The following is a 22,513-nucleotide window of genomic DNA, read 5'->3' as shown; positions in this document are numbered from 1 at the left end:
TTTGACTGCAAAAATGTGGTAAAAACCATATACAGTAGTGCACACTGAGCTTACATGATAACACTCTCAGAATTCCGCTCACATCTCCAGGAGAAAGAAGAATATGTCTAGGATCTTGAAGAAAAGAAATTGGAAAAAAAAAATCTAATCAAAAAGCTTGCAGCTAGTTGCAGGATTGTCTTGTTTGTTTCCGCTGTTCTTGTTGTTTTCATTTAACAATGAAGCATGAGTGCTTAGCATTTAGATGACATGTTTGAGGAGAGTTGCAACAGATCAGATGCACTGCGTGAAGGGTTTCACAGATAGTGCCAGACTTCCAGGGCGGAGAAGCATACGGGCAGGCGGGCACTGGAAAAAGCAGCTCTACCCATAGAATCATGGGCACTGTCATCACCATTGTGAATGACGCAGTGACGAGCCAATCAGCACGTGTGCCAACGAGTGGCTTAGAGACCCTTCTGCATGCCAATGAGTGTAGCCGATCCAAGAACCACGAGCTTGCCAATGAAGGACTCAAAGTCTTAAGGGGTTAAGAGGTTTTTATAAACATTGAATGAGCAAGTGGAAAGTTGGAAGTTTCTTCAACTTGATCTAAGAGAAAAGACTTCAAAAAAGCCCTGTGAAGTACAGAATACAGGGCTGGCTAATTTGAGGCACTTTGAGAGTATAAAACAGACAGCAGAGGACATGAATTAGCAACATTAGCAGATTTGATAGTGATGCAGTGCTGGGCAGTGACTAACTCAAACAGTCACACTAATGAATCATATCTTTCAGTAGGAACTAGTATTAATTTACTTGTTTGTTTGATTGTTTATGAGAGTCTTTTGTGGGTCATACTCAAATGTTGATATTCTGACATGCAAAATGTCATAGAGATAAATTATTTATGTTGATTCATTTATTAACATTTTTGACATTGCTGCTAATCATAAAGGACAACTTGTTTTTATTTTTTTTATTCTATGATAGCTTTTTAATCAAATTGTCCTTTTATTTATTTTATACTTTCTTTTTCCTCATATTCATTTTAATTTATAATGTTATTTCATTTGAACTAATTTGTTCTCTTTTTTCCAATTTCTACTACATAGCACTTAAAATTACAACTGTATGAAATGTGCTTTAGAAATAAACCTGCCTTTCCTATAGTCTCAAAACACATACTACTGATCACTCACAACAGCATAATAAATTAATCCAAAATAATTAAAAATGATTTTATATATATATATATATATATATATATATATATATATATATATATATATATATATATATATATATATATATATATATATATGTTTAAATTAACCATGCCTTTTTCTAAATGGTAAGAAAATCACAAATGTCACATTTGAACAGCCTCTTTACTCTGAATTCTGACCTTGGGAATACTTTTCTAGAGTCTCTTAGTTTTAGTTTAGTGTTTTTCATCAATTATTATTAGTTAATTAATTGTATTAAACAAATTATGAATTACCTATTTTGTTTTATTTTTGCACATATGTTAGACTGCACTGTTGCTTAATCAAAAAAGGGGGATTTGAGGATTTTTTCTTTTATAATAAAAGGGTAGATGGAGACAATCTGTTTCAGGTTATTGGAAAATTCAAACAATTCAAAATAAAAAGTGTGAAACGTAATTATAGTTTATGGTTGAATCTATTTCAGATTTTTTAATAAATGGTGATGTTATAGAATGATGCCATTTGAAATATTTTGCATGACTGTAAATTCAAAGAGATTTTTTTTCATGTTATATAGTAGAATTGATTTATATAATAACACAAATCTAATGAAATAACTGACCACTGTTTCCTTTTTATTTTTTTAAGCCTCTGCCCAAGGAGCCATCCTAAAGGACATCAGATTTCTGTGAGGAGGTGAGTGGTGCTTCAGTAAGATTATGTCTTATCTTGCTCTTTTTGCTTTTTCTTAGTAAGCCATCATTATCTCTAAATCTAAGACAGTGATCGTCCAACGAGCAGGTCCGAAGCAGAATGGTGACAAAACACGGCGAGCGACAAGGGTGCTAACACAGCGTTGGCTTTTAAAGCGACAAGACAGATACAGAGCACAGGTACAGAGGTGGAATATGGCAGAGATGAAATCGAGTGGAAATTTTATCATTTATCCAACCAATTGTGCCCCGCCGGCACTGATGAAGTTGTGTTAAGAGTGACACACCTGATCAGCGGAAGGGCTAAGCTGGATTATAGGGCAGCTGTGGGTGCCGGTTGTGCTACGGATCGAGAGATGAAGGGAGAAGATGATGTTGCGGGACGTGAGCTGAAACCCAAAATCCCTCGTGTTCTTTCCTCAGTAGTGATTGCAGATGGTGCAATGGTAGCAAAGAAGGAGATACGGTTATATTTAACAAGATATATTTACATGCCAGCTGTTGTTTGTCTTTCCGTCATGCTTCGAGCGATTCCCAGTGAGTGTGCATGGCTTGGGAAAGACTGTAGTTTTGCGGTGCAGGAGGATAATTTGAGTACAGAAATCTGCATAAATGTATGTTAATCCTTGAGGCAATTAGCACCTGTCAGTTTCTGAGTGAAAGCTTTCCGGTCTTTTTTTATTACACAACAAAATAATATGCTGAATATTGTTTTAAAACCACCGCCAACACCATTTTTTCTGTATTGAAAAGTGTCCTTTTGGAAACAATGCCTTTTCACGCCAGTGTTATTCCAACAGTCAGAGCTATATTTGAGTTGCACATGCCTCTGTTTCTTTGAAAAACACTTTACTAAAAAGCTAGTCATGAAGGAAGACTTTTTATTGAAAAGCTCCATTATAAAAAGGGTCCAAAGTGAGCACTTAAGGAACATCTCAGAGGGAAGCTGTTGTGTAAGACATCTGGGGAGGATTGTAGGCTTTGTGGCTCCGCGGTGGTTCTAGGAAATGAAATTCTTTCTGGCGGTTCTGGTTCATGGCCGTGTTATCAACATTTCCAGTATCTTGCGTCCTCCATCCCCAAGAGAACGCTGTGTGTATCGCAGGCAATCACAAAGAGATGGAGAAACAGCAAAATTATTTACTTTAAGAGGAACTGGAATGTACAAAATTGTGTTCTGATTACACTGACATGCATTAAAAATTGATTCAAGTAATTTGGGGAATGTCTGATTTACAAATACCAATTGCGAGTTCTTTGTTAATGATCAATTCTGGTGAATGTTCATTAAACAACATTGAACAGAAGTGAATTTTTTTAACTCCAATGTTCCCATGTTTACTGCTGTAAAAAAAAAAAAAACTTTTGCAACATGCACAGCCCACGTTTAAAATGTTTTGGTGATTTTTATCAACTATGTTTTCTATAGCTAGTGAAATCATACAAAATGTATGACTTTTTTTTTTCTTCCCTAAACTGGAACATTTCTTAAGCTGAAACATGGCACCTGCAAAACCAAGTCAAGTCAGCTTATTTGTATAGCGCTTTCTACAATACTGGTTGTGTCAAAACAGCTTTACAATGTCAAACAAGAAAATAGATATAACACAAGACAATAACACAAGAAGACAATAACAGAGTCATTTTTCCAGCTAAAGTCAGTTCAGCACCAGGGTCATGGGTTTGATTCCCAAACGATGCAGGAATTGATCAAATGTATGCAGTACACTGCATGCATTAATTCAATGTAAGTTACATTGGATAACAGCATCTACTAAGTGCAAAAACGTGTCATAAGTATTGCTGATGTGTACAATAAAAAATGCTTGTAAACTAGTGATCAGACTAATTGCTGATGCAGAATTTATGTTCTTTTTATAGAATTTGTTCATTAAGTCAAACTTATCTAAAAGAAAATATGATGTTTTACTTAAATCAAAAGATTCTTCATACCATGCAATTACAGTTATAGGATATTTCCATTATGTATTATATAAGTTGGCACCATTATGTATTATATAACTTTTCTGACTTTTTTCAGTTGTAAATGCCTGCTCATTAGTACATTTTTCAGAGTTTTACCCACCATAATAGAATAGGTTACAATGGTAAACAGGTTTTTCTTTTTCTCTAAACTATATACTTGTATGTAGCTATACTTAGATTTAACATCATTAAATGTGCATTTCTAGAATCTTTCTGTGGAGAAATTGTCACAGATATAGTGCATAGATGCTTTATGGTTATCAAGTGTCAGACTTTTTCTGAATATAAATTGTGTCTTTAAACTTTAAACAGGAAAATGGCCACACATTCTGACAGGAAGACACTTTTTTTGTAAACAAACATGGAGAAAAATATTTCCCATTGAAAAAGTAGACTTTTGTTGTTTTAAGTAACAAATAATATTTTTTTATTTTTTTTTAAATGGGACTTTAATTGGGATTCAAGTGCACTTTAAAAATAAGTCTTTGCAGCCATTACGTTAACTCATCAAATTAATTTAACAAATTGAATTTAATTAAGTTATATGAGATTCAACTTGATTTTTTTAAGTCAGCTTAGTATAATTTAAGTTGAAATGTACAACCATGCTTAAAAAGTTAAGGCAGCAACTGAAATTTTAATTGAATTTTTTTTTTTTCAGTATTTGTAATTTAATTTCGTTTTTTAATTTGTCATTTTCACTGAACTGGTTTAACCATTCAGAGATCAGAATGATTTTTCGGTGAATCATTGTGAATCAACTCATTGGTCAAAAAGTGTGGGAACCCTGAATGATGTGAGTGTGAGATTTTATATGCAAAATATCACAACTACTACAGCAACAAAGCACAAAAGAAAATATTATGCACGTTGATTAAAACAGAGCACATAACTGTACTAAAGCACTGGTGTCCTACTAAGATATTCAGTTATTTTAAATACAATCAGAGGAAATAGTGCTAATTAGTGCACAGGCAATGTACATTTACATATTCATATTTTAATTCTCTAAATGCGAATTAACACTCAGAGAACGGGTGGCATAATTTTCCCTTTAAAAAAATAATGGAGCCGCAAGATGAACACAGAGATGTTGAAAGGCCTGTGTGTAACTAAATAATAATTTTATTAAGGATTTTGTGCTAAAGAACACAGGCTTTCACTGCCATTTAAATTTTTTTCAAAAGAATGTGCCTTTCAAAGCAGCCACTCTTCAGAATGCAGTCATATAAAAATCTTCATTCACTAAGTAAACACAAACAAAAGAGCCACAAGATCAACAAACATAAAAAGATCAGGCAGGAAAAGGTAATGCATGTCATTTTTTCAGGCCTTTGATCATCCACAAAATGCATTTCCCTAATGTCCCCACCAATGGTTTTGTCTTTGTGTGTGCGCAGGTTTGCTGACATTCACAGGAGCAATGCCAAACAGGAATCATCCATCAGCCCCCACACATTTGTGTCCATCCTCTCATTTCAGAGCTAAAGATATCAGCTGACCCACTCCCCATCACCCTTAAAAAGGAAATGGAATCCGTGCACCTCGGTTGCAGTCAGTCAAGCGTCTCTACAGTTACATGCAGGTCATCGAGTCCCAGCAGACGTCATCATCTCACAGCTGGGGACACAAAATATTTTCAAACCTTGACATAAAAGAACTGTTTAAGTTTTGATCTCAAAATACATTAGCTATGAGAACATTTCACTCGCTTTCCACTTAAACCGCCAGAGGAGACTGTTCACTTACCTTTCAGACAAAGATTACATAAGTTCCTCGCGAAGAGCGGCGAGGCTGTTGTCGATCTTGAAAGACCCCAAAAACGTCTTCAGAGCAAGGACATGTCATCGATGAAAGGCCAAGGACGTGCAGAGACCCTTAAATATACAGCAGAGCTCAATCGCGCTGTTAAAGGACTTGTTTTGCGAAGGAATTAAGACGCAGCAGATGACTGATGTATCCTGTAAATTTGACCTCATGAGGTTTGACCATATGGATTGTGTGCTGTTGAGTTCTGAGAATGGCAATGAACTGATGCCGTCAACTGTAATCATGGCTGATTTAAAGATTAGCAAACAATGTGTGGATGTCATCTGTCCCTTCCTCTCCGGGGCATCTCTTTCACTCTCTGCTTTAAATGTCTGTCTCTAATGGATATATATCATTTCTATCGATACTTTATTTTGACTTTAAATTGACACTTGCGATGGATTGTTGACCTAGATAGGAAATAAAGGGTGTGTCCATGTAAATGTACATAATGCTTTAGGGACTCCCTCTATTGGGGGCCATGCTGATTTGCTGCTTAAAGTCAATGTGAAAACGTAAGGCTTATTTAGTTTCATAATAAATGGTCTGCAGTTATTTGTAAATGATTTATTGGTGCAATCAAATTTGTGGTCAGAAATATTTTTTTTTTACATTTACATGACAGAGGTCTTTCATACTCACCAAATGCTGCATTTATTTGATAAAAAATACAGAAAGGCTGAAATATTATTACAATTTAAAATGACTTTTCTATTTGAATATATTAAAAAAATGTAATTTATTCCTGTGATGGTAAAGCTGAACTTTCAGCATCATTACTCCAGTCTTCAGTGTAGCATGATTCTTAAAGGGTTAATTCACCCATATATTAAAATGATGTCATTAATGACTCACCCTCATGTCATTCCAAACTCGTGAGATCTCCGTTCATCTTTGGAACAAAGTTTAAGATATTTTAGATTTAGTCCGAGAGCTCTCAGTCCCTCAATTGAAGCTGTGTGTACGGTATACTGTCCATGTCCAGAAAGGTAAGAAAAACATCATCAAAGTAGTCCATGTGACATCAGAGGGTCAGTTAGAATTTGTTGAAGCATTGAAAATACATTTTGGTCCTAAAATAGCAAAAACTACGACATTATTCAGCATTGTCTTCTCTTCCAGGTCTGTTGTTCACTGGAGTGTAGTGATATCCATTTCACGAACAAATCACTCGATGTAACCGGATCTTTTTGAACCAGTTCACCAAATCAAACTGAATCGTTTGAAATGGTTTGCGTCTCCAATAAGCATTAATCCACAAATGACTTAAGCTGTTAACTTTTTTACTGTGGCTGTTTTTTAATGAGTCAATCTTTCATCCGTTGACTCTATGTTCATCTTCAGTTCTCTCTTCACAGCAGTTCAGTCAGTGTACTGTTTGAGTAAATTAATTACTCCGGGATATTGGTTTGTTTTAACTCAGAGGGAGTGTCAGCCACATTAAAAAAGTTAACAGCTTGTGGATTAATGCGTATTGGAGGAGCGAACCGTTTCAAACGATTTGGTGAACTGGTTCAAGAAGATCCGGTTACATCGAGTGATTCGTTCGCGAACCGGATATCACTACACTGCAGTGTTTTGAACTGTCTCTCACAACAGACACGGAAGAGAAGACAATGCTGAAATAAAGTCATAGTTTTTGCTATTTTTGGACCAAAATGTGTTTTCGATGCTTCAAAAAATTCTAACTGACCCTCTGATGTCACATGGACTACTTTGAATATGTTTTTATTACCTTTCTGGACATGGACAGTATACCGTACATACATTTTCAATGGAGGGACAGAAAGCTCTCAAAAATGATGGTGGTGTTGAGTATTCCCCCTCAATAGACTGCAAAGTCTCTGTCAGCCCGAGTTTCACCATCCAATTAAATTACAATGGATAAAATCTACATTATTTTCTTGTGAATGTTCAGTTTTATTTGGAAATACATCACAATACATCATGGAGATACATGTTAGAACTTAAATTATGCACACAAAAAAAATTATTTCCTCGAATACTGAGGCAGTCTGCTCTTCACAAAAACACTGATCTATTGCCAAATTGGTTCTCCTTGTGGCCAGTGGAGAAGATGATGGATATAGAAGATGATCCTTATGATGGATATAACTGGTTCCATATAGCAGCAAAAATAGTCGCTTAAGATGAAAGAGCGAAAGAATATGGTCACTTTCAGTGAACCGTAGTAATTCATCAGTCTCATGGGCTAGGCCCGGCTCCCTGAGTTGTGAATTTTAATGGTGTTTTTATGGTTCCTAATAAAGTCTGTTATGCTTCTGGAAAATATGCAGAGCACGAAATCGCTCGCTTCCAATTACTGAGAAACTCAAGGAGATTCTGTATTCATTATGGCATATAGTTATTTAGGAATAACAGGACTATTTTCTCTCTCTTTCTTTTTCTCGTGGATTTACTGTACTCTCTACCAATGTATGTGGAGTGAAGATACAGTAATTTCCCCTCCTCACTTAAAGTGTTCTGTAACCTGTCGAGATCCACTCCAGGTTTTCCGTCTCCTCATCCCCGCTCGCTCTGCACTTCAATGGGTCAAGGTTTGGTTGGCATGGTTCAGTTTGCCCCAGTTGGTAGATGTTGTAATTACACCGTCTGGTGCAAAAAGGTATCAAGCAACATTCAAAAAGTAAATATTTCAGTAACACTTTACAATAAAGTTCCATATTAAATGCATTAACTAACAATGAGCAATACAGTTGTTACAGTATTTATTAATCTTTGTTAATAAAAATACAAATGTTCATTGTTAGTCCATGTAAGCTCAGTTCCAGTAAATAACATTAATAGATACAACTTTTTGTTTTAATAATGTATTAGTAAATGCTGGAATCAACATTAACTAAGAAATGATTTAGAAGTATTTTTCAGTTTTAGTTTGTTGTAAACTAATGTGGTTAACTAATGTTAAAAATAGAACATTATTGTAAAGTGTTACCAATATTTCTTTAACTTGCACTTTTATTTTAGGAGATATTTTACCAGTGCCAGATTTTATTATTTATTTTCTAAAACGGACCTGTCAAATATTAAATATTACATTATTTATTATATTTTTCTGTCTACTTTGACGTCATAGCACAGGATAGTCACTAATTATATCTGTTTCCAGTTCAGAGTAAAAAATACCTACCTCACAGCCCAAAGAAAAATTAAAGATATTTAAAGTTATTTTTTTATAATTGCAATTGTATATCTAACAATTTCGTTTAGTCTTACCTTTTAATAATTCAGATTTTATCTTCTTATTTCAATTTATGAGCCATAATTGAGAATGTTTCACATTTTTGTTTTTCAAAATTCCAAATTTATATCCATTAACTGTGATTTAATTTCTCCTAATATTCAGAATACTTTTGTTTCTCATGACTTTATTTCCTTCTTTATTTTTTACATGGAGACAAAAACAGACTGCAATATATATATAGGCTCTCCATAATTAATTTTCATTAAATATTTAATTTTTATTTATTTTTTGTTCTTCGTTCTTCCAATAATATTTCACAATCATTGTTTTGTTTCTGAATCCTAATAGTCTACTGACAGTGTGTTTGGCGTGTGGTGGGATCGGAGCAATCCTGGAGCGAGAAAGAACACTGTCTGTCCCACTTTCAATAAAACGTTGCTCACCCCAGGCAAATATCACACAACTCTGCTGCTTCTCCACACTCCTATCTATGAGTTTGTCTCTAAAGTGCTGTTGATGTTATAGGTTGATGTTTACTACTCTGACAGCATTATTCTTTTACATTTCAAATGACATCCCAGTGAGATCCTGCAAGATCTCAAAGCTTCTGCCTCCACTGTACCTGTGATTTATTATTTATCAATAGGAACATCCACATTAATGGCCAGAAAGGCCACAATCTTTATTTTACTTGGACATCTGCATCAATTCCTATGATTCCTAGGTGACATTTATGTACATATTTGCTCATCGTGTGCAGTGCTTGTGGTTATGGGATCAATAAGGCCATAACATCAAATCAAGAGTGCAGAACGCTCCTGAGAGGTTGCATTATTACGCCAATATCTCTGCCGTCGGCCAGCTGTATCAAGCTCCAGTACACCCATATGATCTATCCGTCAATGCTAAACATGAAGGAAGCCATCACTTGTCACATTCTCATGTCTTAAGGCAACATATGGATGGGGTGCATGTAATTCTCATGTATTTTCTTCCAGAACTTGAGCATGTTCTGTGGGATGCTGATGTTGAAAGAATTAAGGATGCGCTGCTTCACTCTTCCAAGGCCTTTTTGGTAGTTATCCACCCCGAGGCATCTGTCATTAAGTCTATATAATACAAGCGTAATTGGGGTTTATGTCTGGATTAAGAGATCTTTACACTTAATTACAACGAATCATGGCGCTCTAAGATGTCTGGGCCAGAAAACAGCTGATAGTGTGAGAGTGAATGAAGCATGCAAGGGCATAATTACCATGTTTTGTTGTGTTTAAGATCCTGATATTAAAATTACATGCTCAGGATTTTGTAGTCCATGCAAACATATTTTTGATCACTCAAAAATTACATTTTAATAGCTGTGCATTAAAGGAATGGTTCTCCCAAAAATGAAAATGTGCTGTTAATTTACTCACCCTCGGGACTTCCAAGATGTAGATGACTTTCTTTCTTCAGCAGAACTTTAAAAATGATTTTTGCTGAATCCATGGTCCTTGGTGATTCATAAAATGCAAGTCAATTTTCCGTAACTTTGAGAGTCAAAATAGCAGGAATCACTAAATAAATGCCCGTGGTTCTTGATTATATATATTGAGGTCTTTACAATTGCGTCAGAGTTCATGTGTGATTTGCTGCATATACATCAGCATGCGACAAAAAGCTAATACTCCAGGACTGTTTGCTTGAGGCTATGGATTATTGGTAATAATGCTGTAAATATTTTCTTGCACAGACTGATTGTTTCACTTCATAGGATCTCATTGTATCTTCAGGAGTCGCCAAGTATGGATTCAGCAAAAAAAAATCATCTTCGAAGTTCTACTGAAGAAAGTAAGTCACCTACACCAGCCTTAGGATGAGTAAATTAACAGTTTTAATTTTTTGGTGAACTATTCCTCTAATATCAGTGCAAAATGTCTTTAAGTTTTAATTAGTAACCGTTTTCTAGCACTTTATACAGTAGAGATAATTATAGTAGTTTCAGTAGGAAAATACAATCAAATATACAAACTTCAAACTTGCTGGAACCTAAATTCTGCCATACAGGACAATAACGTTATTATTAATCTCAAGTAATTTCAGTTCAGTTCAATAACTGTGTAAAGTTCATCAATTGTGATGGAGGCACCAAAACTGCAACTGATAGAATGTGCGCTGTAGCGCGATACTGCGATATGTCTTCAAAAGCAGATCGTGGAGAAATTTAATCATCCACAAAATTGTTGTGTTGACTTTGCAGTCTGGCAAACAAAAATTTTTGAAAAATGTTATTATTAAAAACAATGAGTTTCATATGTATTTTAATCATACGGTGTACCTAAAAGAATAGTTGAAGGATACATCTCTTTCTTTGCTGGCACTGTCCTTGCACTGGATTTTGAAACTGGTAGAGCCAGAATAAACCCAGTTGTAGCTAAGGCAAAAATAGCAAATATCTGTAAAGACAGTTAGTGAATACAAAGAGTTTTAATGAATGAATGTTTATATGAATGCATACAAACGGAAGCCACAGGAAGCACGATTACACAGAACTAAGATCAGCATATGAAGAAATACAAATAATTTTCTAACAGCGAATCATCATTAAAAGCCACACACAGTCTGTTCCCTCTCTCTAATGGCTTTTGGGTTTTAAACACAAGGCTGTATGATGCTAATATCCAGTTCTTACCTTAAACAGGGAGAATGATAGAAGCATGATACATATTTGTGCATTGATTAAAAAAATTTTTTGATTTGGTAAAGGCCAAAGATAAGCGGAGTCATACAAATATTGCATCAAGAAAATATTACCACAAGTAACCTAAAAAAATGAATTACAGATTTAAAGTTCAATTTAGTTATAACTGAATACAGTAGTGTTGTTACTAACTTGAGTCAGTTGATTTAATTCAGTTCAATAACAGTCATTTCAAAATGAAAATTTGAAATAAATTAAATACAGCTATAAAGAAGTTCCACCAAAGACAATAGTGTCATTATCCAGCTAAATTTTATTCAAGTTCTGTTCTCATCCAGTAGTATCAATGCAGTCCAGTCAATGATATTGCTGAATGTTAAGTTTCTTTTGGACCCCAAATAAGCAAGTCAAAGGCTACATTGAAAAGGAAACCAAGCTTTTAGAGAAACCAGGTACAGCATTGCTGACCATTGACTGTGTCGCATGCACCACAGGGGTGTTTCCCTTTGCATTGTTCTCAAAAGCCCAGATATAATGGCAGCTTGAGCTGGTTGGAATCTGAAACAAAAAAATTACCTGAATTATATTATAATACAGACAATTATATAAGTGAGCAACTCCTGACTGAATTTGTTGATGGGGTCTAAAAGACTAACTGCCATATATATATTAACTCTTAGAAGTGAATTTGCAAAACATTCACCAAACGTATTTCAGTGCACAAATCTGAGTCTTCTTTACAAACCACCCACAATCTATTTTAGCCTGCCACTAAATGCGTGTCATGTAGTGCAAAAACATCTCCATTCTATGTAAATTAGTCTCATTATAGATTGCGTCTTGTTTAAAAAATTCTGTGCTGTTTGCTTGCAATTAATGCCATATTATTACCACCCTGTGGAATAACAGGCATTTACGAGTGCAGCCCTTCTGAAGGGCGGCAATCAAAGGGAAAAGTTTTAAAGAATTTTCTTAAATTAATGCAAATCTCAAATTTGTTCTTAAGAACATTTTTTTCTTAAGAATCTTTTTTTCTTTATAGATTGAGTTCTTATTGATAACCCATACGTGTACAAGTATGCTAGATTACATATAGAAAAATATTTCAGTAATTTTTTTTTTGTGATGTTTAATTGGGGGGGAAAAACTCAAAAATACATTAAACGTCACTGTTATATTATGGTTATATTATATTATAATTTTTTATAATTTTAATATAAAATAATTTATATTCAATAATTTGAATTCATCCTATAAAAAAGATAAGAAATCTTCTCAGGAATACAAAATATTCTTAACTTTTATCTTTTCTTTTAGTAGTTTATTCATAAGAATGTTTGTGAATCCAGCAACGGGTTTTCATAATTCCTTTGAATTGGATTCAAAATCCTTGCAAGCAATATGTGCCAATAAACAATGCTTTAAGTTGGTATAGTTAATTTTAAATAAATGTTAGTTCACTCCTCAGAGAAAACTACAGCTCCTGACTGGTGATATGGTTGTTTATTTGGATGAAGAAAGAGTCATAGAAAGGGGAAGGAAACCTTACTCTGAGCATTCACTCAGAAAGCACACTCTCTTAGAACCTCATATACTGGAGCAGAGTATGAGACCCGACATCTCCCTTCAGCCAGTCCCTCAGGACACTTCCTACATATGTGTGCAGTCATTTTCTGATGCCTTCATGAACTTTTATATATATTTTTTTTAGATTCAAATAGTAGCATGTGAAAATCTATTTTGTTTTTACTATATATCTGTGTAAATGTGATTTTTCTGAATGAGGAAGGCCTATGATTCATATCAAGTCATATTTCAGAAAGCACCCAGCCAGAAAACAAGCCCAAACCTGCATTAAAAAGCTTATTTTACTTTCATAATATGACACATTTCCAAACAAAACAAGATATTCTATGAGAAGCAAATGCAGGATGGGACTTGATCCAGGACTGGATTTGGAGGTTGAAGGTCAAATTTGCCTTCCACACCATCTCGACTGTCCCAGTGGTAACGCCTCATTTTCAAATCTGCCATTATTTGCTATTATTGGCATGACTATTTTGGCATATTATTTATAATTCCTTTAGATCAAACAGTATCTAACATAAATGTTGTAAGACAAAGTCTATTTTAAAGGTGGATTGAAGTATTGAATGTAGAAAAAGTGGATATTACATAAAAAATTTAACTAAATTTTAGTCCATTTAGTATGAGAAACTTAAAAACACTTAAAATGTGAAATTTGAGAATGATACATGTGAATTATTTTTTTAAGCAAATTACTTATAATGGAAAAATATTTGCTAATCAGTATTAATAGATTTTTTTAGCTCCACGCAGTGTTTTTGATAATATTTTGCAGCAAAAGTTGTATTCAGTCATCACTGGAGTGATTAGTGTTCTGAAAGTTTCTTCCATTTCGATGAGTATATACAACTTGTTTTGGTGTATACAACTAATTTTATATAACCTTTTCAGATAACTCACTAAACTGATAACAAGTTATACAAACTAAGAAATTTCTACATCCCTATTATGTAATGTTCTTGGGCAGCTCAACTTAAAATGCAAGCTTACTGAACTTGGGTTTACACAATCTAAATAAAAAAAATATATACATTAAAAATGAGTTGGAAAAATTGACAATACTCAAATATTGCTGAAACTTGTTGCCAGTTTTCTAAAAAACAATTTTTTTTGTATGTTTATTTATTTGTTTGTTTGTTTGTTTGTTTGTTTTGCAGAATACCACTAACACCACTAAAGTCATAGGACAGATTCCCAAAAATGGAATAGTTGATAGAACGTACACCTTGAATGTAACGTCACTTTGTATAAATGAAATCATTATTATATTAATCAACTGTAAATTTACAGATATCAAAATATCTACTTGCTTGCCATATATGACATGCCAAAAAGTTATGATAATTGTACAAATGATTACATTTTAATTATGTACACAAATGTATTTATGGTATAAAATGTCAGTATAATGTGCACTGATTCATTATACACAAAAGGACCAGGAGCATGTGAAGTCCTCAGTGATATCAGAATGAGTCAGTGAGAAGTAAATGTTTTTCCTGCCTTATAGCTTACCCTTGCAGAACAGTCTGCATACTTTTTGGCATACTAACTTCACTTTAGTGCAATAACAGGGCTGCATTGCCTCAGGACATGTCTCAAAATGCATTTTCTTGGAAATACTGATGCTGTGTTTAATATTATTTGTCTTCTCCAGGGCACTCGGCCATCTTTGTGCTGGTATGCCAAACTGGATTGTATTTCGTGGCTTCAATATTACCGGTATTCTTTTTTCCTCCTATTTTTTGTTTTTATGTCAATCCTGCTGCAGCCACAGAGACTGAGATAAAACAGGACTTCTGTTTTCATAATTTGTCACAATAATAGAAAAGAGAGTTTTTGCCATGTTTGTCTGGGTAATTTGAGTAAAAGACAGTAAGCAGGCATTGTGTGTAAAGCGATTTAAAAAAAATCTCTAAAAAAAATAAACAAATACAAATATCCCTGACAGGAACTCTTTAATTCATAAGTACATATGTCTTCATTGTTATTCCAGAGGAAACATCAGCTCGGGTAGGATCAAAGTGTAAAACTGCTTTGCAAAACAGCATCCAATGAAAGTGAATATGAAACAAGACATGTGATTAAAATCAGGCAAGCGTAAACAAGACAGCGAAAAAGCAGGCTTTGCAGAAAAAAATTACAGCGTTGCATCGATTCATTACGGCATGCTGTGTGAAATATCTGTGCATTTGTACACAGCAGATCTGGCAGCTGGCTGCAGGGCACACACACATATACAGTTTACATACATCATCAAATGTGAATCTAACACTTCACCTCCCACTGCAGCAGAGACAGCCAAAGAGACGGACATTCGCTAAATTATGGACCAAATAAGTAATAGTTTATGTACTTGTGCATTCTTGTTTCAGAGGGTCACGGCCACCCGATTAGATTCTATATGTATTCTGAAATATATTTCAGCTTCAGGGCCTGAGTGGACATGATTTTTGCCATGGCAACAAAACAGAGGTAATAAAAAATACACTCCACCAAGAAAATGTACAAGGTTTGTGTTATACAACTCACAGCCACAACAACCTAACAGGTAACATTCTCAGAACATTGGCAACTATTCTGGTTGGGTTCTCTTAAAGTTATAAACTGTGTTGGGGGGTAACGCATTACAAGTAATGCAAGCTGCGTAATCAGATTACTTTTTAAGTAACTAGTAAAGCAACTCATTATTTTTTTAATTTACAAGAAAATATCTGAGTTACTTTTTCAAATACGTAATGCCAGTTACTTTGTTTTCTCATTTATTGACTGACAGCTCTCCTGTTCCCATGTTGAGAGAAATCAGGAGGAAGTGTAAAGATGTTGTGTGCACTGTGTAAACATGATGGTTACTGTAGCTCTAAACTAAATATGAACATACATTTACTCATCTCAAAAAGAGTTTCAATATTCCTCAAAATTATTAAAAACATTGAAATTCAAACTCAGAATGTGACGCAAACCTGAAATTAATTAAATGTTAAATAACACAAATATCCTTTATGTATTTATGTAAATTTACATTTCAGCCTAAGGCTTATTCATTTCACATTTGGTGTGAAAGAGCTTTTGCCGAAAATAGAACTTACTTATATTAAAAACAAACAAGCAAGCCCAGCCCAAATAAGAAAACGTAATGAAAAATGAACATACTATAGCACATTACTTTCCAAAGAAAGTAACCAAGTAACACAATTAGTAACTTTTTAGGGAGCAACACATTATTGTAATGCATTACTTTTAGAAGTAACTTTCCCCAACACTGGTTATGAACAAATGTTCTTCTGGCATTCTGCAACACTAAACTAACTGCTGAAAGAGCTGAATAACAACAGTAGAGCTGCCAATCACTGTACTGAACTTGTTTCATAATGAATTAACTTTACACAGTTATTGAACTGAACTGACTGGAACTGAATAAAACGCTACTTACTAAAGTCTTACTGCTTCTTTATGGCAGAATTTTGATTTATTTTTTCCGATTACTTTAACTTATCAAAAAAAGTTTCAGCTTCTTTTTTTATGTCATACAATATTTTTAGTTAGTATTTAAGTTAGTTTTATAATGTTTAAGTTGAACTGACCTGTGCAGCCAAATCGATTACACTTTTCGTACAAATGTAATTCTGTAGAGTGCAAGAAAAAAATGCATATTAAATATAAAAAATTAATAAATAAAAGATCACTTGGATGTTGCTCAGCGAGTAATCAGAAATGTTTTTAATAACTTAAGGATGAAATACACTAAATGATTTTTACCCAGATTTACAGTCTGGAGAAGTTGAAGCAATAGTTACCAAAAGTCATTGCCAGATTTAAGCTGACAGGTTTCAAAGAAAATCGCGTAGTGCATGATGTTCACAGACTCAGATTTTTTAGCTTCAGACTATGAATCTCAAACATGTTTAATCATTTAAGCTGGTTTTAGAACACATACAGGATTTATTTGTCATGCATTTCCTAGCAACAAGGCGCAAGTTTTTATGTGACTGTGAAGTTGTTGTGATCGAACGACTTTACAGTCTGGTAGTGTGATCCTCAGTCATTTAGCGTATAATGGCCAGTTTCAGTTTTCAGATTTTAAAAGTTATGTCATGTTTTCCATCCATTAATTGGAACATTAACAGAATGTTCTTAGAACATATTTTTGGAACATGTGACACAGCTCCAAAGCGCAGACTACAACTGCAAGTGCCGTTTTCTTGCCCAAATGTAACTGCCTTGGTTTGTTTAGTCTTCACCGTTGAGTAAACAAAGAATGAAAGTAACCTCTCAGAGTCAGACATAAGGCGTTCTGGATCACAAGTTGTTAATCAAACTGAGGCAGTGTAAACACATGTGGAGGAGGACAACAGCTGTGGTTCAGTGGTGCACGGCAAATTCCTCCGTCAACCTTAATGCCACTTCCAGCTCTGCACTTATTTACTCAAGATAGGCACAGGTGTGCGCACATTAGCAGTTATAATAGCCATAGGAACCTGCAATTGGCCAAAACAAAATGGATATGCTTAATTTTCCAACGGCAATTGTCTGTAACCGCAGCCAAGTTCTCTTTTGCAGCAAGCTGTTACTGTAAAACCAAAAATGTTGTGTGTGGTGGATGGATTGTCATGTTTGCTGACAGTGACATAGGCTATTAGCCGTTTGAGGATAGTCTATGTTGTTTAAACCTCTTAGCCTTGGAGATCAATATGGTATAATTGAGTCTGTGAATGTCTATCAAGCTGACATCTCTCCGTTCCACTGCTGCAGCGAGGGGAATTGGCACAGCTGTGTTTTTCAATGTGGGGATTTTGAGTTTGGGCCACTTGAGGAAGCAAAATGTCAGGAAAATGTCAGAAACTCATTTAGAAAGTGGTGTTGCTACAGAGATAAATCTCATCTTAATTATGTGAGCGGAGCAAAAAGGCCTTATGTTTGAGGACAGTCATAAAGATGGAAAGGTTCTGTGTGTATGTAAGGCAGATGCAACAAACTTCAGTACCCAAGGGGGAGATAAAGTTCCTTCAAATGTCTGTGCCATTAATCTGAATGTTATTAGATAAGTTGGTAATTACTCCACTTTAACTAACTTGCTAATTTGCGAAATGCTTCTAAACGTGTTTAATATAGTTTACTTGCTTTGTTTTATAAATTGTGATCTGACTAATTTCTTCTGACAAAAAAAAACAAAGCTTGTTAAAAGAGTGTTTTTATTTGTTTTTAATAAAAAAAAATGAAACAGAAACATTTAATATTAATCTCTTGTGCTCACCAAGACTGCATTTGTTTGATTAAAAAATACAGTAAAAACTGTAGTATTGTGAAACATTGTTACGATTTAAAATAACTCTTTTCTATTTGAATATACTTTATAACGCAATTCATTCTTGTGACGGCAAAGCTGCATTTTCAGTCCAGTCTTCAGTTTCACATGATCCTTCAGAATACATTATAACATGCTGATTTCCTCAAGAAAAAATGTGTTATCATTACATTTGAATATAGATGTGCTGCTTAATATTTTTGTGTGATACATTTTATTTTAAGATTTGTTAATGAATAGAAAATTCAAAACATAATTTATTTGAAAGAGAAATCTTTTTTAATATTACACTTTTCTGGAATTGAATTGAATTGTAAAAAAAAAATGAACGGTAGTTTGTTTCAACATATGGTTTTAAAGGTTTTGTTAACCTAACTTATTAGTTCTTCTTGTGTTTGGGTATAAAAATTTCTATCTTACATTGTCACTGTGTAAATGCGTTGATATTTCTGTAACGCCAAAAATCTGAAAAACTAAGCTGCGACTACTTCCCCAGAACGACGTGTTCTTGCAGCTCAATAAACGGTCTTTGTGAAGAGGGTTTTTGATTTCTGAAAGTAACACTATATGCTTTCATAGTACATCAAACTTTTATTGTAAAAATAGATTTCAGTTTCTAATGATTTGACCACTTACAAGTCCTTAAACATATACCAGAGCAGCAGAGCCGAGCATGACTCATGAATCTAGCGTTGCATTAGAAACAGCTCCTCCATGGCAACAGCCCTTCAGAGATCCACCACCGAGCAGCTGTGCTCTGCCTGCTCCATCCTCATCATCATACACCACTGTTGTTTATCTATGAATTATCTTTTTTTCCAGCTCATTTCTTTCATTTGTTTAATAACTCACATCAAAGTACTGTATCTCTCATATGCTGGGCTTTTTATTTAAAGGCAGAGCAATTATTACAAGTAAGGAACATCTCGACTCATCAAAGGAGAGTTCACAAGGCCTTTTCGCAAACAAATGTTACTTGTATTCAACCCTGCAGGCCTCCCACTTATTCGCTGTCACTTGCACGTAAACATACATCCTCATTTTCACACACTAACAGGTACCTCCCTTCAAGGGCTCAGGATTCTTTGAGTCCTGTGTAATGTGTGGTTGGATGAACAGAGCCCTTTACAGCTCACTGCAACGACAAGATAAAGACACAATTTCCATCTCATTGCTCTGAAACAAACCCTTTGCATGCAGCACTGAGAAGTGTGAGATTGAGCCACTAGCCTGCATTTAATTAGCTTCAAATAGACGTGCCTTTATCACTAGAGAGAAAAGAGAATTTTTGAGATGCTTGCTGCTGGCGGAGTGTTTCCTGAGGAAATCACCAGTGTTTGTGCCTTCCTTTACCCTTCATCTGTTGTGTGCTGTGCTTTGTTCACGACTCATGCACACTGCAAGGGCAATGAAATGCCACAGAGCATTTAGAAACAGGTCATTGTGTATGCAGCAAAACTGACCTTGTATGACATAGACACACAAACAGCCGATCACTGCTGATGCCTAATCAAAATCATTCCCCTGGAGTTCTGGGTCATCAATAGTGTTGCTAGCCAGTTGCTAGGATGTTCTTTGTACTTTGCTAGGTTTAATGCTACGGTGTTAAAGATTTAGTTACTGGTCTCTGTTATATTCTGATGGTGAGATATCGTTATGTTTTGTTGCTATGCAGTTGTAAGGGTGTTCTGATTGATTGCTAACTGGTTGCTATAAGGTTCTACAAGATTGCTAGAAAGTTGCTATGGCAGTATCAATGGTTCATGAGTTCAAGGTGTTCAATACAGAGTTTCCAGGTAGTTACTTAAGCATTCTGCATTGTTGCTGAAGTGTTGCCAGGTAGTTGCTAGGATGTACATTGTAGTTTGTGATATAAGTGTTCCTACTTTTGAATGGGTTGTCCATAAAAAAAAGTTCCTTTTTAGAACAGCTAACGTTCAGAATGTTCTGGGAATGCTCTCAAAGTTATGAACAAACATTCTTTCAGTAGCATTAATAAAATGTTCATTCAAAGTTATGCGGTCTTTAATATCATTGTGAAAATGTTAGCACACACAAAAAATAAATCATTATTTATACATTGTTCCTAAAGCATCTATGGTGAGATGCTATGGTGTTAAGCATGGTTGGTTGCTGCTTTCTGTAACATTCTGGTGCTGAGATATGGTTGTGTCGTGTTATTTTGGGGTTAGGGATTTCTGGGTAATTTTGTAGGAAACTACTTCAGGAAATCAATCTATGAATGGCTTCCTTATAGTACTCTGTGCTCAATGAACTGGGATATAATACAAGTATTTTAACACCCAAAAAGACACAGGTCAGCTTAAAAGTTGGCTTCTTATAATCAAAAGCATAATTTTCAGATTTTGAAATCCAAATTTTATATTATGGTGTTCTATATTTTTTATGCTAAATCCATTGGATAAGCAGAAATTACGTTTTAATAGTAAACAATGTCCCCTGAGAACAGTTTAAATAGTTTGAAGATATTGTAGCTAAACAGCTGAGCTCTTTTAGAGTATATTATCTACACTGATATAATCCCTGAGAAGGAAAAATCTCTGTGCTTAGATAAACAACATGCAGTGACTGCACTTCTGAGATCATGTGATCATGTGATAATGCATGCATGTATGCATGAAGTGTGGGCAATGGATCATATCTGGACATCTTCTCTTTAATCCCTGTCCTATTATGTGTGCCAGAAGCTAATCAATACCCAGAGGGCTGGAGGAGTGCTGAAACTGACAGCTTTAACATTGAGAGATGTTGCGAGATGCAAACCAACAGCTTGGATGAATTATAAGCAGTGGTCACAGTGCTGCTGTTATCCGGGTCTCTTGGCAAATGTTGTGAAATGTGCCTTGAAGAGAGAGCCAGACCCAATATGGTGCCCCCTGTCCCCAGAGGCAGGCGATGTCCAGATGGCTTGCTCACTCACTCTTTCTCTGGCTCCATCCCTCTCTTTCTTCTGTCTCTCTATCTCGTTCCCTAAAAGGAGCCAAGCAATAAAGCGTGTGTGCACTAACCGAATCTACCCTACTGCCCTCATTACACCTCTTCAGAAAGTTAATAAACAGAAATATAATGTAATCTACAAGCAATTCACTGTATGTGTTTATCACATACAGATGCAAAGGACTTCATGAAGTAGAAAGCAGCGACTATGTTATTGGACTTAAAGAGGGCAGCATGAAAAACAAAAATTAGAGATAGTAAATGTGTTGTAGCCATTTTATGGAATTAATATATCTGAGGATTTATTTGAATCACTATTATGATAATAATTTATGATCAAAGAGGTCTATAATATATGAAGAAACCTGTCAGTTGGAACTGATATCTTTGGAACATTTGACCACTTTTTAAAACGTTAAAACTTTAAAAGAAAAATAAATAAATAAAACTTTTTCAAACATTTAAAAAACGGGATATTTTGAACTTTCTGAGAACATTCAGAAATAACGCTGTCATAACTTAATTAGCAAAACATTATTTTTGTTAGCTGGGCAGATGGGACATCTACCAGCAGGTGCATACTGCACCATGCTAAACAGATAAACCTTGATCCCATGGTTGGGAACATGTCTACATTTTATGAAATAACTCACAACAAGTAGGCATCTAAGAGAGGGAGCGTCTCTAACTCTTGAGCAGGAGTTGTAATTTTGTTAAATTGTTTTAACGAGCAGCAATCCAGCTCTACAGTTATATTCATATGTTATATTTCATGTTTTGTTGAGTTGTCATTGCGGTTGCAGTATTCTCTCCCACACACAGTTATTAGACATGCTCTCCTGCTCTCACAGCTCACTATACCCATTCTAGTGAAATGACAAAACCAAATGCAAACAAACTCCTGATGTACATTCCCTCATGTTCCACTCAGTCGTGGTTTATGTTACAGTGAGTTAGAAACCAGAACCTTTCATGCACAAAGCAAAAACATTCGCAAAAAATGGATACTCTGATATGATTTATAGATCTATCTACTGATTACTCAAAATTAAATACTTGTGAATGTAAATGTACTTTAAT

The 22,513-nt window shown here is 34.8% G+C and overlaps 1 protein-coding gene across 3 annotated transcripts in view; it reads left to right on the top strand.

Moving 5' to 3' along the window:
* tafa5l (TAFA chemokine like family member 5, like) overlaps positions 1 to 6,264 on the top strand; it is a 43,487-nt gene extending 37,223 nt beyond the window's left edge. For 2 of the 3 annotated variants that reach the window (XM_059523225.1, XM_059523227.1), the window contains exons 4-5: positions 1,839 to 1,886; positions 5,290 to 6,264. In XM_059523225.1, coding sequence (XP_059379208.1) covers positions 1,839 to 1,862 — 24 coding nt within the window. In that variant the 3' untranslated portion in view covers positions 1,863 to 1,886; positions 5,290 to 6,264. The remainder of the gene's footprint in view (positions 1 to 1,838; positions 1,887 to 5,289) is intronic. The other variant, XM_059523226.1, reaches the window with a different exon arrangement.
* The last annotated feature ends 16,249 nt before the right edge of the window (positions 6,265 to 22,513 follow it).

The sequence above is a fragment of the Carassius carassius genome, chromosome 34 (assembly GCF_963082965.1).
Source record: "Carassius carassius chromosome 34, fCarCar2.1, whole genome shotgun sequence".
NCBI lineage: Eukaryota > Metazoa > Chordata > Actinopteri > Cypriniformes > Cyprinidae > Carassius > Carassius carassius.
This window is presented reverse-complemented; position numbering and strand designations above follow the sequence as displayed.